Here is a 17,938-nt window from a genome sequence, read left to right on the forward strand (position 1 = left end):
CTACATGAATCTACTTAAACCTCGTCAGAGAGGTATAATTTGAGTCCTATGGCACACTGAGCACGTACCAATGGCAGGGCACACAAGATGCACTGAAGGAGACTACTTCAACAAACAAGATGATGGAAGGAATGGAAAATAAATCTTTACTACTGGTGTTCGCTTGGACCCCACTTCAGTCCATCATTGTTTGCCACACCAGACAGAGACCATGAGGCTGATTTAGAGATTGGATTGCAGAGGTTAAAACAGTATGGGGGGGGGGGGTGGGGGGGGGGTGGAAGAGGAATGATTCACCACTATCATACCAAGGGTCCTCCACACACCAAATTTAAAGTAGTCCGTCAGTCCTGTTGACAACTCTGAATAAATATTGACAGGAACCGCCATTACAGCAGTTTCTGTCAATGAAATAAAAGTTTGATGTACAATCCCATCAAAATGATTGTGCCATCCATCAAACTTTTAAACATGTCTTTGTTGTTTCAAAAGAAAAACCTCTACGTGGGATTTTCTTTTTGGAAAAACAAAAACTAATGACTCGCACCATAGGAGATGTCACTCATGGTTTGGGGGTCATTAAACATTTTTACAGTCCCTTACCACCCCGTTTTTTATGGCGGTAATGGAGAGCAAAAACTGGCGATTCGACCACCCACTCTAAATTAGGCAGATAGTCAAATGGGAAACATCTGACTGCATTTCATCCACCGGCTCATCGAAGGAGTATGTCAGAGACGGAGATGGGGGATTTTCCATGGTTCACATACTTAAGCTCCAACATTCTGCAAACCAATAGTTACTCTGCCAAACTCTATATAAACCCTCAGGTTTGTTGTCCCAGGCTTCTGTGTCTGATGAGAAAAGATTAATGAACCAAGGATTGAGGTAATATTGTTCTTCGGATTTATTCAATCCTTTGCACAACTTTATTGTTGTAATTCCCCTAGTTTTAAAAAGTTGATAAACCAATGTAATTATATAATTTCTTACATTAAGGCATACATAGGGAATGTGAAAGATGTTTTAATCACTAGCTTTTACAAGACTTTTGCTGTGTGTCAGTGATTGTCCTATAATTACTTTAGGCTGCTGTAAACCAAACTCGTTGGTGTACCACTATTCATGAACTGATGCAAGTGAGGACTTGCCTAAAAGTTGCAATATTGGTAAACATATAGCCCGAAATAACCTGCTTGGTTATATTAGTATGTAACATAATTTTAGCTTTTGCGTAGAGATTGCCAGCTTCCAAATATTAGGGTTGGACATTGCTTTGTTTGGGTGTTGATTCAAATACTCTTAGCATTATTTTAGTCATCACACAATGTTGTAAAAATAACTTTAAAAAATGTTAAACAGTAAAATGTTCTGCAAGGTAGTTACTTTCCTTATAAATTGGCACTACCTGCATCCATATATATGTCAACACAAAGGCCACAAGGAGATAAGTGTTAGATTAAAACATACATGTGATGGTTGAAATAAGAGGGGCATTCCTTACATGATGGTAAAGAACATTGTGGGTGCCATCTACTGAATTTGTATATTTTTAAAGCTAATTTTCTAAAACATTTGGATTTTTTTTTTTTTTAGAAACCCATGCATATTACACAATATACTATAACTAGAGGATAAAGCCATAGGTTGGTGTCTGAACAAATTAACTTGTGCAATATACCATATATTAAGCATCTGTCAGGTCACTGAATTTAACCAGTCTTGTTGCATCATGATTTGGTTACCTTTTGACACAATTCCAGAGGCCCTGCGGGAGGGATGGACAAGGAAGAGATAGACAGTGGAAAACAGAACTAGAGACAGATTCATAATTCTCAAATTCTGCCTTCTTAAAGCAATATTCATCCCATTTTAAATATATTTCACAGAAAAGATTTGCTATCAGACATTGATGCGGTTTGTGACATCCACTTGCATACTACTAATCAAAAATGACATGTAAATGCTCTTTCATTGGTTGCTTCCTTCAGGAGTATACAAAGCATCTGGGATAAAGTTAATGAGAGATGGATACAGTGTAGGGGCATCCAAGGTTCATATAAACAAGAGAGAAAAGGAGGTGCACAACTACTCCTTACTTGAGCCTTTCTGTGATTCGTATTTCTTGTCTTTAGTTTGCTTGAAGAACTCGTGATCATGGTTAGCGGACCTGTAAAGGACACAAACCACTAATACCAACATCTTTATTAAAAAGGTCTTTGCACTAGAGAATAAGTAAACTGTGTTAGTTTTGAATAGTGGCTAGTGAGCCTGCAAGTGAAAATGACTACAGTCTTTATGCCCCTTCTTGCCCAAGATAATGCTTCTTCAGAACTCTTCGGGCCCCAAAATTAATGCGTTTCTAAAGAGTTGGATTAAACCTACAGGGAAACAAGTTTCACACAAGTTTGCACCATTTGAAGGCAGTACCGGAGGCACAGTTCAAGACTACACTACAAGACAGAACAACTAAAATGTTCTATGATTAGCAAAGTCAATTAAGAGAGAAAATAAAATACACAAGTAGGTAATAAACTGTAAGTTTAAGATCACTGCTTAATTCAAGCAAGTGGTTTCCCGTGCTCGGCAACGGCACTTAATTGTCAACGCCGGCACTTTTGATAGTCTGTCAAGTGGTGGTGTGGTTAGTGCAATTTAAAAATGAACACAATGATAGTAGCTTATTAATTCAACATACTTAACAGTGACTAATACCTGCCGCCCAAACCATTCTTCTAGCTTTTCGAGCCTTGAATAGTCAAACTGGCACACTTTTAGGATGTGATGGTTAGTAGTTGTGTGATTGTCATCATTTGCAGCGCTGGCAAGGGCAATGAGTGGTGCAGGCTGCAGTGGCCTTCCGACAATGGCCCTGGCACTTATGTTTTTTTACAAATTAAGTACTGGGTAAGATGTATCTCAGAAAATAGCCATCAATACAGCAGTCTGTAAATACCATCCAGGAAGCAACAACTAAAGCTAAAGCGCAGATGTAATATCATAGCTAGATGTTCTTTCTGGTTCAATCCAAGCATCCCAGGCAATGCAAAATTGTCCATTATAACAATCAAAACAATACTCACATTTTTGCCGTTTCCATTGAACAGGACACCTGTAGAGTGAATAATGAAGAATGTTATTACTGGTTGTGAACCGGATTTAAAAGACATCATTCAGACAGACCTCCACATTAGTATGTGTAAATCTAAATTCTCTTTATCTATGGGACAGAGTGATGAGCATGCAGGCTCCCAGACAACAGTGTGATTGATGAGCAATGGGACACCAAAATTGTGAGAAGCTTGCCACAGGTTGATGGACAGCAGTGAGCAGCTTGTTCTGCCATCAAAACTCATAGAATTTTCTATCCATAGAAAGCGAGATGGGATTCATCTCAATGTGTTAAGAAATGTCAGTAGTTTCTTTGCAGTTTTTACATAAGGAGCGCAGTCACATGCATGTCATTACATCAGCACTACATTTCACATGGCTTTACGTCAGCAGTCCTTTACTTCGCAGGTAAGAAGGTATTACTTTTAATCTCTTTAATTTATGCATGTTAATATATAAAGCTTAATTTATAGATCATATCATCTGTGTGTATATCATTTTAATAAATTACATTTCATTTGATTTTACAATTAAATTGTAAAAATGTAATTTAAATTAATGTTAAAAACACCAATACTTTCTAATTTCCCCACTACCCGATACATTGCCCATCTCCGAACCCTAAAACCTCCTTACTACTCCAATACACTACCCATTCGAGCTCAATAAAACCCCATTTCACCCTATGCATCTTTCAACCCTAAAAAAAAGTTCACTGTCTCTATATACTTACCCATCCTAAAACCTTAATATCCGTATCTCTGTACACTACCCATCCAATGAGAACCAAAAACTACCCCTACAGACTTCCCATCCCTGAATCCTAAGACTTCCTTACTTCACAATGATGTCAACCATTATAAAGGAACTCATCCTCATTATTCTATATGGTCACAAAAAGCCTCAGTGAATTTCAGTATCCTTATAACTGTATTTGTATAGCATTTACTACCCTTGACGAGGTGTTGGAAGAGCATTTTGGCAAGTAGCATGCTACTCCGAAACAAAAGGATTAGTGGTGGATAAGTCTGAGAAATATAAATTGGTAACTTGAGATGTGGAATGTGAGCCTGTTAATGTTATTGAATAGGATAACGGAGGGAAGAGCAAAGAAGTGTTATTTGGGAGACCATATTAGTTAGATGAAGTTTGGGATGAGCCAAAGGAGGTATACAGGAAGGAAGAGTTTAGGAAGTGTTACTTTGGGATCATAGTAGTAAAATGACGGTTGGGGTGGGTCAAGAAAGGAACTTAAGGAGATCATAGTCCTAGAATGAGGTTTGGGATGAGTCACAGAGTGGAGGTAGCGGCTATATTGACAGAGGTATAGAATGTGACAGGAGTGCATTGGAGGGAGTTGAGTTTTTTTGTTTTTTTACAATGTACAGCGGGGGAATATTATATATATATATATATATATATATATATATATACATATATATATATATATATATATATATACACACATGCATACATACACATACATACAATCACACACACACACACCCTTTACAGTTGTACAGTGTTGACACTGTGGCTTATGGGACAATTTAAATCTACCACAAAGGATTCCATATTAAGCTTGTTTAAAACAAACGCTTCAAGATAGTCACTGCAACAAACTGCTAGAGGTGATGGTCTTAGACAGATAGGAAGTACATGTGCTCACTACCTAGTGCCTTGAGACCCTAATGGGTGATTAGCCACGCTCTGTAAGAACCCAGATTGATTGATACCAAAGATGGAAGCACTTATCGTCACAGTTTGGGTTCAGTTGCATAAGTGCATAAGCCCAACTGCATTCTTGATTATTACATTACGCATGGAGTTTATAAATTTGACCAGCTCCTTCAACCATATGGTATGACTCGCAAAGCTTGAAAGTTTTTCTATTCATAAAGTTTGTTATCCACCTGATCGATCTGGCAATGTACAATGCATATGTTGTCTATTCTCATAGCATCACTCAAAGACTGAGGCCCACGCATGCGGCAAAGCCTGCAACATCTGGTGACCAGGAGAAAATGGCAGGGCCCTGCTGACATGGAAGTGAGAACCAGGGGAGAGGTGCTCCATCTGCCTGCAGGGTAGAGGGTATGAGCAGCACCAGTGCCCGAAACCCTGGGAGCAGCACAGCAGGGGGTCGGCATCGATGCAGAACATCTGGGCTACATACTGCAGCCCATAAGGTCCCCTAGAGGGGATTTAGAGACATGCGACGGCTATGGTCATGCAGTGGCCTTGTCGACTACTGGAAACTTGGTGTGAGCCAGAGGAAAGGAGTGGCAGGATCGCTCATTGTCCGCTCAGTCTTTGTTGTCCCTGTGGTGACAAGAAAAGGGTGAGACCCTGAGGGGACAAGAAACAAAGTGGATCCATTACCATAGAGCCAGCAGAGCACGGGATAAAAAGGGACCTGTGTGGGACTTTGAGTTGAACACAGACTTTTCCTGCCCCATTGCGGGTACCAGGTTGTGAGAAGCAGAACAGTGGGGCAAGGCTCTAGCTTAGTTTTGAGTGGGGACTCTGTGAAACTGAATTTTGATACATAGGTTGTTACTAACCACAGCAAGGAGAAACCCCAACAATGCTCATCGGCTGGGCCTCCTCACAGGAGAGTAAGGGCTTGCCCGCACCCCCAACCTGGGCTCTATGGCAAGGGAGTCAGGATCAGCCATCACCACAAGAAACACTGCAAAAAAAGCGGTAAGAAAGAGACCCCAGCGAGATTGTGGAGAGGGATCACTGGAGGATTCAATAAGTCGGAGGTCAGGTCAACAACAAGAGGTGTGGGCAAAGACAAGGCCCCAAACCCCACAGAACAGCACTAGGATGCAGTACACAACCACCCAGCTCATCCCCAGAAAAAAACTAATCGAACGGGAAGAAAATGGGTTACCAGGAGGTAATGGCTTAAGAGCCCTCAAGGGCAGACATGGTGGCTATCCAAGGCTCACAAACACCACGGTAGGGATAAATTATATGGTGACAAATAAATAGCGCAAATGATGACCCACACAAATATAGGAAAACGGCTGAGGATGCAAGTGGCTATTCCTGGCTGAATAGTTTACGAGTTCCCAGATTCCCAGAGCTTAGAAACTGAATCGTTTCTGGAAGAGTCGAATTGGCAGGAGCCACATCCTTGAGGACTCTCATAGGTTTGTGGTGGAAAGGGCACACAGGGCATTGGTCCCACCTCCGCAACCTGAGGCATCACCTAGAGCCCTCATAGCAAGGATTTTTAATTACAGTGACAGCATTCTACGAGTAGCTAGGGAAGCTGCACAGCTGTAGTTTGAGAACTATGCTAGTGCTAAATACTAAGATTATACCAAAAAGGTTCAAACTCAATGATAACCATACATTGAGGTTATGAAAAAAATTCATGTCAATGGATCTCAATATGCTGTTCCCAGCCCGGCTCCACGTAATTTGTACGGAAAAAAATAACTTTTCAGTACACCGGAGGATGTCTGGGCCTGGTGGAGATTTGGGGCAAGGCCGGACCAAAACGAACCACCCCTTTCAAAAATGGACTTGGAGGAAGGCATTACAAGCTGAGAGGATGCAGAGGCAATCTACGGTCCAGAGGCCAATGGTCCAGGGAAACACAGAACTACCTTGGTGCAGGAGGATGGGACTATGAAACTAGAAGAATCCTCTTCGGGGAAAGGAAGAGCCCCAGTTGGCTTCTCAGAACACTCTGCTGCTGCAACAGTGCCACAAACGCTGGGAGAGGTGGAATGAGAGGGAATATTAAGAGGTGGAACTTTGTGTGGAATTTGAAAGCTCTCGTTATGACAAATATTGTGATAAAGGGAATGAAGAGGATATGGTTTGCTTGTGATGTTAGCCCTTGGGGATACACTTAACTTCTTATAAATGGGATTCATACGAGAAGAGAATGTATAAAGCTAATTGGACTGGTGGGCAGAGGGAGGAGGTGTAGACTCTATACATAATAGTTTATGGTGGGGACATCTGTGGATTCAGATTAGCTGGGGAGTTCCCCTCAATAGAGAGGAGCATGTGGCTGACTGAACACAACCTGCTACACATACAACATGGTTAGTGGTAGTACTGTTGCTGTCTAAAAGGGAAGTGTGGGAAATTGTGTCAGGCCCCTTGATGGTATAAGCCGCGGATCAGGGAACACTTGGGCGAATTCGGAGTTTTAGGTATGGCAGTTGCCCGAATTGTGGCAATGGGGACAGGTGGATAGTTATCTGTTATTAGATACCCAGATGGACAGGACAGGGAGAGATCCATACTTCATGATATGGGGCTGGGAGGCACTGAAAGGCAGATATCGGTTAGTAGAATACACCACTTTAACCTGATGTTAGAATGGCAGATAAAAAACAAACATGCAGAACTTGGAAGGCACTGGGGTTTAACACATTCCCCAAGATAAATAGAGATTATTCTTCCATGAAAATATGTGACTAAGTAGCTATGGTCCAAGAAAAGCATTTGTTTTGAGGCAAGGTGACCCAAACATGGAAGAAACGGAGTGGTCACTAATATGCTATGAGTTATTCTAACTTTGAGGGGAGTCTTTACATGGATTTCACCAAAGGTCCATTTAAGATACACGAGGATCCATACTGGAGATATGCCCCAAATAGGAATGATACACAGTTCTTTTCTCTCCGTCATGAAGGCTGCATAGAAATACATAGGCACAAGATTTATTTGGGTGGAGGATCATAATTGTGTAGGGAACTGAAAAATAGATGTGCACCTCCCCAGGCCAGGGATAAAGCCTGGAATGGAGACGGCATTGGCGAAAAGGACAACATCATTTGACCTATTGGATAGCTGGATGCACTGGCATCCTAAGGGGAAGGTAAGTTTGTTTTATTCCCCGGTGCAAAACACATAAAGCAAAATAAACTTTGTGTTGAGTAGAAGGGCATATGTGGGCTTGTTTGAATCTCCAACTTACCTGAATACATTCCTATCCGATCACTCCTCGCTTAAAATAAAACAACTCAGGCCTAAAATCCCTACGTGAAGGATGAGGACAGAAGTCTTAATAGATGCCGCCTTCCTCACCCACATGAGACTTCACAGAGAGTTTCAATCAGACAAACCAGGAGTTCACAACCAGGCTACAGAAAGGGAAGCTTAAAAGGTGAATGTATGTCGCAAACCTTTGGTGCGAGGACAAGTAGAAAAGATTGGTGATCTTGGAAACAGTACTGGTAGACCTGGAGCATAGGACTGTTGTAGACCCCAAATGTACAAGACAGATGTTAGAGTCAAAAAGGAAGATGTAAGATATATGGCCCAACTAGATAAATACACACACACACACAACAGACACAGATTATTTGGGCAGGGGGATAAACCAGTCATCATTTAGCCAAGCTGCTGAAACGCATGAAGTCGCACACACATAAATTATAACTAGAACAGGCAGAAGGAAGGAAGGTGACTGCACTGGAGCGCATAAATGAAATTTGCAACAAATTCCTTTAAGGTAGATACACAAGACTGAATACGGAAGAGGACCAAGAAATAAAAACATACAATCGGAGGGTGAGACTTGAAGCAACACAGAGTGAGATGCTGGAGGCTTCGGTAAGGTTGCAAGAACTGAAGGAGGCATTAGGATAGCATACCATTGGATCAATACCAGGAAATGCCAAAGCTGCTCCTGGATACCTTGTTGGTGGCTTTTGAAGAGGACAAGGTGGTGGGTCAGCTGCCGCCTGCAATGAAAGAAGCGACGCTCATCCTAGTGTCAAAAGAGAGAAAACACCACATTCCATTGATTGACATATTAATCACTATCTCTGATAAAGACCGATACCCAAGTGCTTAGAAAGGCCCTGGCTAGCGGGTTGCATGGTGTCATTAAATTGGTTATAGATGAGGTCCAAACTGGGTTCATCCAAGATAATAGTACAATGTTCAACATAAGACAAACGCACATTATACTGGCCCTGACCGAATGGATGATTTTGGCCTGAAAGCTCTAGAACTGGAATGAGCATTCAACACATTGAGTTGAAGATACCTTTGGGTGCTAATGGAGTGTGTGGGGTTTGACCATATTTGGATTGGTTGGGTGAAACTGCTCTATGCTGATCCCACAGTCAGGAGGTGTAATCTCGGACACACAGAACTCAGGCAGGGAACCAGGAAGGGATTTTCTCCTATGCGCTAGCGAAGTCACTGTTTCCTGGTTGGGAGATGATTTGATGGCTTGGGGGAATCCAAGTGGGCTACCAGTTACACACTGTCCTTTTATGCAGATGATACGTTATTATGTCTGAAGGACCCAGCACAATCAGTGCAATGTATGCTAGCTGAACTGGAGGAGTTGAGGAAAATATTAGCATTAAATACCAATTAGAACACTGGAATGTTGCGAGCTCCATTGAAAACAATGGAGTGCTCCGGGCTTCTAATGGCCAGTAGAGCCACGGAGCTCTAACATTCCAATGTTGTTTTTCACAGCTGTTGCTGTGATCAAAGGCCTCACAGAGCCCGGGGGCGCGGTCTGCCATGCTGCAGAATGGCCGCTCTTTGAGTGAGCTCCGCCGGCTGGGAAATTAATCCTTTAATCTCCGAACATATGGTGAAGTGTTGACACTGTGACCAGCCCCTACAGGCTGCGGAACATTCGTGGAGCCAATTACGGCAACTTCTGGGACCCGCAGACACCTTGGGGCTCTGTGGTGCGGAGATTGGGCCTGCGGCGACCTGTGTGTGCTAAGAAAAGGCGGCCTGGAAATTGAGCCCGCGGCTGCTGGTGGACTGCGGGCCGCGGATTGGAGGTGAAGGTGGAACTCCCCGGGCTGCGGCTCCTTTGTGCCTCGAGGTGTGTATGCTGCCAGAAGAGTCGGGGAGCGGCGGGTAGTTGCGCTACAGCCGCCCATGCCATTTTAATGCCAGAGGCTGTGTGAGTGGTGAGGAGTGGAGACGTCCTGGGAGCCCCGCGCGCCATTTTACAGATGCACAGTACAGAAGCTGCGGTCTGGGGCAAAGGAGGCGATTGCCGGCCTGATTGTGCAGCCCGGTAAAACACTGCCTGAATGTGCAGTTTGATGTAGATCTGCTGCCGATACTGAACCTGCACTGTGAGGAGTTGCGCATTATATGCAAGTGCCAGTACTAGGGGATAGAGTTTGGACTGTGCCAGATTGAATAGTGGAAGACCACTCGAGAGGAGGCACCGTTACTCTGCAAAGACGTGTGGTGGGTCTTTGCCATGCCCTGCATGTGAAGTCGGTAGATGTGTGACCCTGCGCAGTTCATCTGGTGTTGCAGGCTGCGGAGATCCTTAGGCTGGCTGTGAGTGGCTTCGCTGCCGTCCTCCTCAGGAGCCACAGTTGCTGGCTCGGGCCTCCAAATTGCGTTCCTGTGTACCCTTGGGGCTATGAGTTCCTACATTGCACGTCTGGCGGAGCGTGAAGACTTGGTCCTGTGGCATTAGGAGCTGGTGTGAAAATCCTTGGGATCAATCAACAACTAGAGACGTTGCCCTGTTGTGGAATCCCGGAGAGGCACGAGGGTCCCGCATGAGCACTGGTGGACCAAGAGAGGCAGATATGTGACGACTGGCGCTTAGTGCATCGAGTGGCAATTGACGGAGCGTGAGGCTCGTACTGATGCTGAGTGGCGACTGGGCGCGGGCTGAATTTTCTAAGTCTCTACATCTCCTAACTGCCTCTGCGACATGGGTAAACAGGACGCTAAACAACCTAAGCTTACTTTTGAGAATAAGCGTGCAACGCTCCAAACTGAATCAAGCCCTGATGCACAGACAACAAGACCTGCTTGTGGAAGACCAGAGTGAAGATCTACGCACCCCCATGTTGGAAATGCGCTCCAGCTTGAGAAACAGACTCGAAGCTGGATACCCTGACTTCACAACTGGATTCGGTCAAGACACAGGTGGCCACGCATGAGACCCGCCTTGATGCCCTGGAAAATCGCCACACTTAATTTCATGAATTTCAGGTGGAAACTAAGGAACAGCTATTACATGTGGACAAGTTATTAGGCATTATCCGTGTTAAGAATGACAATTTGGAGGAGAGGTCGCATAGAAACAACCTACGCATTACTGGAATCCCGGAAACTACGCCCATATCGAAAATGGAGACCTTTGTAGCTGACCTACTTCATAAACTTTTCGATCCCCACCTCTCCCCGGTCTTTGTGGTAGAGAGAGTGCATTGATCCTTAGGACCAAGATCCCCGGTTGGGGCAACATCGCGGCCAATCCGGGCAAAGTTCTTGAAATATCAAGACAGAGATACCATCCTACAGCTGGCCAAGGAAAAGGTTCAAGTATCACACAAAGGAAATACTATCTCGTTCTACCCGGACTTCACCCCTGCTGTACAGGCGGCACAATGAGAATTTTTCCCGGCCAAGCGAATCCTTCTACAGGCACAGGTCTTCTACTCCTTGTTATATCCTGCCAAACTGAAAGTTTCATTTGATGGTACAGACCATTTTTTCACAGGTGCAAAGTCCGCCTTGAAGTTTGTCAAACATATTGGTGGAAAGCGCTACAAAGAAACCCGAGGAGCTGAATCGTCCGAAACTGGCCAACTTAGTGACAATGACTGACCTGGATATAGTATATATCTCATCTGCCTGAGTGACCGCACTGCTATGCTGTTGGTCTGGGGAGGGACTGTACACTCTGCTGATGTGGGTTCCGCATTACGCAATGTACCATTGTACTGTATGCCCTAACATTCTTAGTAAGGACCTGTAACACTCTCCGCAGTACTCCCGGCCACCCTGTGCAAACAGGGAGGATCACCGGTATTGCTGCGCCCCATGGGAAGGTTCCCTATACCACTATGTGTCTATTTGAGTTTTTGTCCGTTCTGGGGGGGGTATTTTACAACCTGATTGGGGGGTTGAGGTGGGTGGTGGGCAGGGAATGTTTCTTTGTTTTTTGTCAACATGTTTGTATTGGGTTGGTCAGTATACATAGTCAGCAATTGGGAGCGGACATACCTTCGGTGCTCGCTCTACTTCAGTCAGGGTACTGTGTATGCAAACATGCTACCACACTAAAGACTTCTTATGTGAAACATTAGAGGACTGAATGATAGCAGAAGTCTAGACTAGTACATGCTTTTTTATCTAGACATAATATAGATGTTTGTTTATTGCAAGAGGCGCACCTAAATGTAACACAGTCGCAGAGGTTGAGACATAATAGGTGGGGCAATATATACTCTTCTATCTACTCTAATTATGCCCGCGGAGTGGCTGTGCCGGTCAAAAAGGGACTGGACGGGGGGGGGGGGGGTATGGGGGGGGTGAGGTACAGAGAGATCCTGAGGGGAGGTATGTCCTCCTACATGGAGTGCTGGGAGGGGTTGCCCTGGTTGTTGTCGCAGTTTATGGCCCAAATGTAGACTCCCCCAATTTCTTTCAGGATATCTGGATTACAATCAGAACGACAGGTTGCAGTATAATACTATGGGGTGGGGATTTTAATGCTATCCTGGATGATGACAAGGACAGGAAAGGTGCGGCTCGTCCACTACACCCAACTGCCAGCGCCGCCTTAAATGTCATAGTCTCAGATGGGGATTTACTGGACATGTGGCGTAGTAGACACCCCTTAGTGAAAGAAGGCACATGTATTTCCGACCATCATAGTGCTTGGTCCCGTCTTGACTTCTGGTTAGTCTCCCGTGATATTGCTGCTTGGACCACTGACATTTTACATTTGCCGCGCTCTCTATCGGATCACCATCCCTGTTTATTAAAGATGTCGCTCCCGGGTTCGCTCCACCGCACATTTTTCTGGTGCCTCCCGCCGCATGCCTTACTTGACGAAGCCTTTAAGGAGGAAATACGGACGGACATTGCAAATTACTTTTCCCTCAATACAGGCTCGGTAGCTACTGAAGCTTCACTTTGGGAGGCATTCAAAGTAGTTATTCGGGGTCAATGTATTGACTGTTAAAGGCTATCTGGGGAACGCTAGCATCTCTGGAAACCCAGATAAGGGAGCTTGAGGAGGATACTACTCCAAAAATGAGTCCTGTACCACGGCTCTCCTGAAATCTAAACTGTTAGACTTCACCGAAGAGGCATAACGTGAAGTTAAATTTTTGGGGAACATGCTGAAGCACGGAGATATGGGGAAGGCGACAGACCAGGCCGCACATTGGCTGGCATGATCCGACCCTCTCGGTCGACTGCATTCATTCACAAAAGACTGACTCCACAGGGTGCCACTGTCAGAGGCCAAGTGGGCATTTTAGATGAGTTCTCTAATTTTTATTCTCACTTATACACCACCACCCAGGAGACGTGCCCAGAAGGGATGCAGGATTTTCTAGATTCATTGGCATTGGTCTGGTTCAATAACACCCATAGAGAGTATATGGACCTCCCGTTCAGAGTGGAAGATGTGGCCCAGGTTATAAAGAGTTTACCGTTAGATAAAGACCCTGCGCCCGATGGCCTGACTACATCCCTTTATAAAACATATGTGGAGGAATTGGCACCTCGACTGTTAGCAGTCTATGAAGAAGCGTTGGAGATTGGAGTGTGACCTCAGTCCATGAGGGAAGCGATGATCATCACACTCCTAAAACCGGGGAAGCCAGAAGTGGAGCTGGATTCTTATCGGCCACTATCAATGATTAATGTGGATGTTTGTTGTTTTTTTTAACCATTTTAAACTTTGTTTATTGAAAAATTCTGCAATCATTATACAGACAAACAGTTGCAAAGATCATAGGGGAGACATAGCATACATAAAACGAATCCCATGTCAGGGACATACTTGGACACATCCAAATATTTGGTCACATGAATCATCTTTAATCCGTACACACCACAAATGAGTTACGAGCTCTCAAACAACAAAGCAAGATATTGTATGCTCACCGTCCCATCTTGCACTTAGAAGAGAACATCAGGGCTAGGACAACAGTAGCGAACAATGATGGATAGGCAGGAAGGGCTGAGGCAGCAGCCAATTTGCATATGTAGGAGTAGGTGTTGACATGTCTTAAGGCGTATCGTCAGCCACAGAAGGGTGTTCTAATAAATATGTCTGCAATGGACCCCAAATGTCACGGGGGCGGGAAGAGCATGGGAGGAGTTTGGCGTACGTGTTGAGTTGGCTTTCCCAAAGCATCAAATCCGATAGCCAGTCCTTAAATTTAATAGGGTATGATAGGCTATGCGCCGCTTAGCAAGTATCAGGTAGAAGGGCACAAAGCGCCGATGTTTAGCAGGAAGTTGCACAGTGTATCCCAAGAGAGCTAACAGTGGAGATCTCGGGAGAGGTGAAGAGACCAAGGAGTCAAGGGCTGAGAGGACTGCATCCCAGTAAGTGTGTATATCAGGGCAGTCCCAGGCAAGGTGCAGGAAGTCAGCATGTTCTGCGTTACATCTATCACATCTGTGTGTGTCTCTCAAGCCAAATCGATTAAGTGTATATGGGGTATAGTAGCTCCGATGCAGAAACAATGTATGATGCGAAGTCCACTATTGGCTGATACCTGCCCAGTCTGCCCACTACAGTACAGCCACTGCGCATCTGTAATGTCTTGGCCCAACTCAGTTGACCACTTGGCGCGCGCCGGGCATGCAGGATATTCAATGTCACTGTAAAGGCCATGGTAAAGTGTAGACACCAAGTGGGAAGCGGTGGGGGCGCGCAGGACAGTGTGCAGTGGGGTGAATGTAGCGGGTTTGTAAGGGTATGTGTCAAACACGCCTGTATACCGTGGCGAAGTTGGGCATACAGAAATGTCTCCATAGTGGTTTGGGTGGGGGGTCAGGACACAGTTGCTGGAGAGAACGGAACTTGTCGCTACTATAGAGGTCCCTGCAACATCGGAGGCCACGTTTACGTGCCGTGTTCTTGAAGAGACCCTCCTGTAGGAGTGTTAGTGCAGGGTGGTAGGCAAGCGGAAGAAGATGGGAGTATAGGCTAGGTGCCTGCATGTGTTTCAGTATGCGGGACCAGGCCGAGATTGTGCAATCCACAAAAGATGGGGTATTGGTGTAGGGTGTCTTGGGGTCCAAGATGACTATCTAGGGGGAGGGGGTCTGCAAGCCAGTGCTCCGTAGCGTCATGAGCTGTGTACCGGGGTGGGTGAAACCAGAAATGGGTGTAGTGTGCTTGTACACAAAGGTAATAAAGATCGAAGTTTGGAATGTCAAATCCCCCGAGAGAGTATGGGCGCATCATCACATTCCACTGTATACGAGGTTGCTTTCCACCCCACACAATGCGAATCAATTCAGTCCGGAGAGTGGCGAAGAAGTGCCGACCAGGGTCGTATGGAATGTTTGAAAAAAAGGTATAAAAATTTGAGGAGGATTACCATTTTTATAAGGGAGATGCACCCAGCCATGGTCAAGGGTAGGGCAATCAATCGGGTAACGCAGTCTGTGACGTGCTCCATTACACAACCGTAGTTGATGCGCATCAATTCGTCCCTGTCTGAGGTCACTTGGATCCCTAAGTATTTAGCATCATCAGCACACCACTCGAGCGGGTAGTCGGTCGTAAATGAAACCACTGAGTCGGTTAAGGGGAGTATTTGCGATTTGGACCAGTTTGTGTGTATTCCGGATAGGCCACCGAATCTGAAACTCACGCAGCAGCGTATTGAGATTATGTTGGGGATCTTTAATATAGAGGGTCACATCATCCGCGTACAGGGAGATAAGTATTGGGCCAAGAAAACAGCATAGGCCCATATGGTTGTGATGTTACCTGACTCTCGCCGCAAGGGGCTCCATAATTAGAGCGAATAGTTGGGGCGAGAGTGGACACCCCTGGCGTATACCACGGGAAAGAGGGGCGTGTGGAGAGATGTGCCCATTGATCAAAACCCTCGCAGTGGGAGAGGTGTACAAAAGTCTTATTCATGTGAGGAATCCCAGGGGGAGGCCCATACACTGTAAATCCGTAAAGAGGTAATCCCATTCTACTGAATCAAAAGCCTTGGAGGCATCAAGGAACACAGCCACCAATTGTAAGCGTGGATCTACAGCTTGTAGAATGGAAAACAGGGTCCTGAGGTTGTGGGATGTGGTTCTCCCCGGTATGAACCCGGCTTGGTCGGGGAGGACTAGTTTTTTTTTTCTCCATAAGTAAACTAAGCCGGTTGGCCAGTAATTTAGCCAACATTTTCACATCAGTGTTTATTAGTGAGAGAGGCCTATAGGACTCGCAGCGATCTGCAGGTTTGCCAGGTTTTAATAAAGACGTAATGAGCGCCTCTCTCATGGTGCCAGGCAGGGTGAGTGTCTCATGAGCCTCGAGAAATACTTCCTTCAGCATCGGGAGTAGTTGATCCATGTACTTTTTGTAAAAGTCAATAGGTAGCCCATCCGAGCCAGGCACCTTCCTGGATGTCATTTGGATAATGGCCTCCCGATACTCATCGTCCTCAAACGGGGCGGCTAGGAATTCTCGCTGGGAATCTCCCAGCCAGTTTGTTGGATGTAATGGCCTCACACACCCTTGCGAGTGTCATGCTTCATCATCGGCATTGCTCCTCGTCGGGCAGGCGGTGCAATGCCCAACGGGCTCACCTCAAAGAGGGGCTCTATCCGGACCCGGTGTGAAGGGTAGGCGCTGCAGGCTACGGCACAGGCATCTAGAACCCAAATACATTGGCTACATGCCCGATGCCAGATCCGCCGGGTACTGTTGACACCCCTCAATCCTAACCCCTAGGTAGGAACAGTGTCAGACAGGTAGTACAACAAATGTGTCTTCTTTAAACTGATACTTATGACTAGATCATGTTTAAGTAGATTGTAGGTTTCTTTGTATATAGGTCCTGAAGAATCGCAGTTAATAAACTAGATGCGAGAAACATGTTGACCACAATTTTTGCACCTTTAGCCCTGGTTCCCTCTGGGAAACTTTTGTTCCCTTGAATACCGGCTATCCCTGATTTTACTAGTGGCAGGGGACCACCAGAATAAAATTGTCTCCGGTACCCCGAGCCACTTTTTACTCTCACCCGCACATTCTACTCATTTCTGGCCCCTCACTTCACCATAAGGCAGTTGGATAAAAGATCTCCGATAAAGAGCCCCTCTTTGAGGTGAGCCCGTTGGGCATTGCACCGCCTGCCCGACGAGGAGCAATGCCGATGATGAAGCATGACACTCGCAAGGGTGTGTGAGGCCATTACATCCAACAAATTGGATACCCAGGGGTGTTTGTCCACTCGAGCACATACCCTTCCCTCGTGACCGTCACTTCCCCTCCCCCCCTCCCTCCATATTTTTCTTCCCTTTATTCTTTTAGGAACAGCCCAGTCACCTCCTTGTTGTCGCCACATTTGGGGCTGAGACTGTGGCAGGACCTTCCATTCCTCTTCTTGTGAATGGTAATTTCAGCCCGACTGGATCGCAACTGGTCCCATCCTCTCCCCTACTTGTTGCTATATAATCTCCCAGCCAGCCCATGTCGCTAAAATATGAAGAGAAGTCAGGGGGGGTTGAGCGATGCGAGCTGTTAAGTTCAGCGTAATATGTAGTGAATATATTTAGGATGTCTAAGCTGTCTCTATAGCGTGTGCCACTATCGTCTACCACATCTGAAATGTGGTTTGAGAAACGGGGCATTTTTATAGTACTCGCGAGTGACCGACCAGGTCTCTCACCTTCGCCATAGCGACAGGCAGTATAATATTTACCTCTGAATTTCACCTCCCGATTCGCGGTATAAGGGTATTCCGTTAAAAGTTTGCGGAGGCCAGTGCGCTTATCCCCGAAGCTGGTCGCCCACATGTCTACCTCTAGCCGTTTAATTTCTAGTTAAAGGAGTTTCAGATCCCTCCTAATG

General features: G+C 45.4%; 1 protein-coding gene across 1 annotated transcript in view; it reads right to left on the minus strand.

Moving 5' to 3' along the window:
* Nucleotides 1–17,938, minus strand: part of TDRD10 (tudor domain containing 10) — an 852,263-nt gene that overhangs the window by 671,477 nt on the left and 162,848 nt on the right. The window contains exons 2-4 of the mRNA XM_078670270.1: nt 8,742–8,831; nt 3,084–3,112; nt 2,100–2,170 (exon numbers count right to left, since the gene is read on the minus strand). Of these exons, the coding sequence (XP_078526396.1) occupies nt 2,100–2,170; nt 3,084–3,112; nt 8,742–8,744 (103 nt within the window). The 5' untranslated portion in view covers nt 8,745–8,831. The remainder of the gene's footprint in view (nt 1–2,099; nt 2,171–3,083; nt 3,113–8,741; nt 8,832–17,938) is intronic.

Source organism: Lissotriton helveticus, chromosome 12 (genome assembly GCF_964261635.1).
Source record: "Lissotriton helveticus chromosome 12, aLisHel1.1, whole genome shotgun sequence".
In the NCBI taxonomy this organism is placed as follows: domain Eukaryota; kingdom Metazoa; phylum Chordata; class Amphibia; order Caudata; family Salamandridae; genus Lissotriton; species Lissotriton helveticus.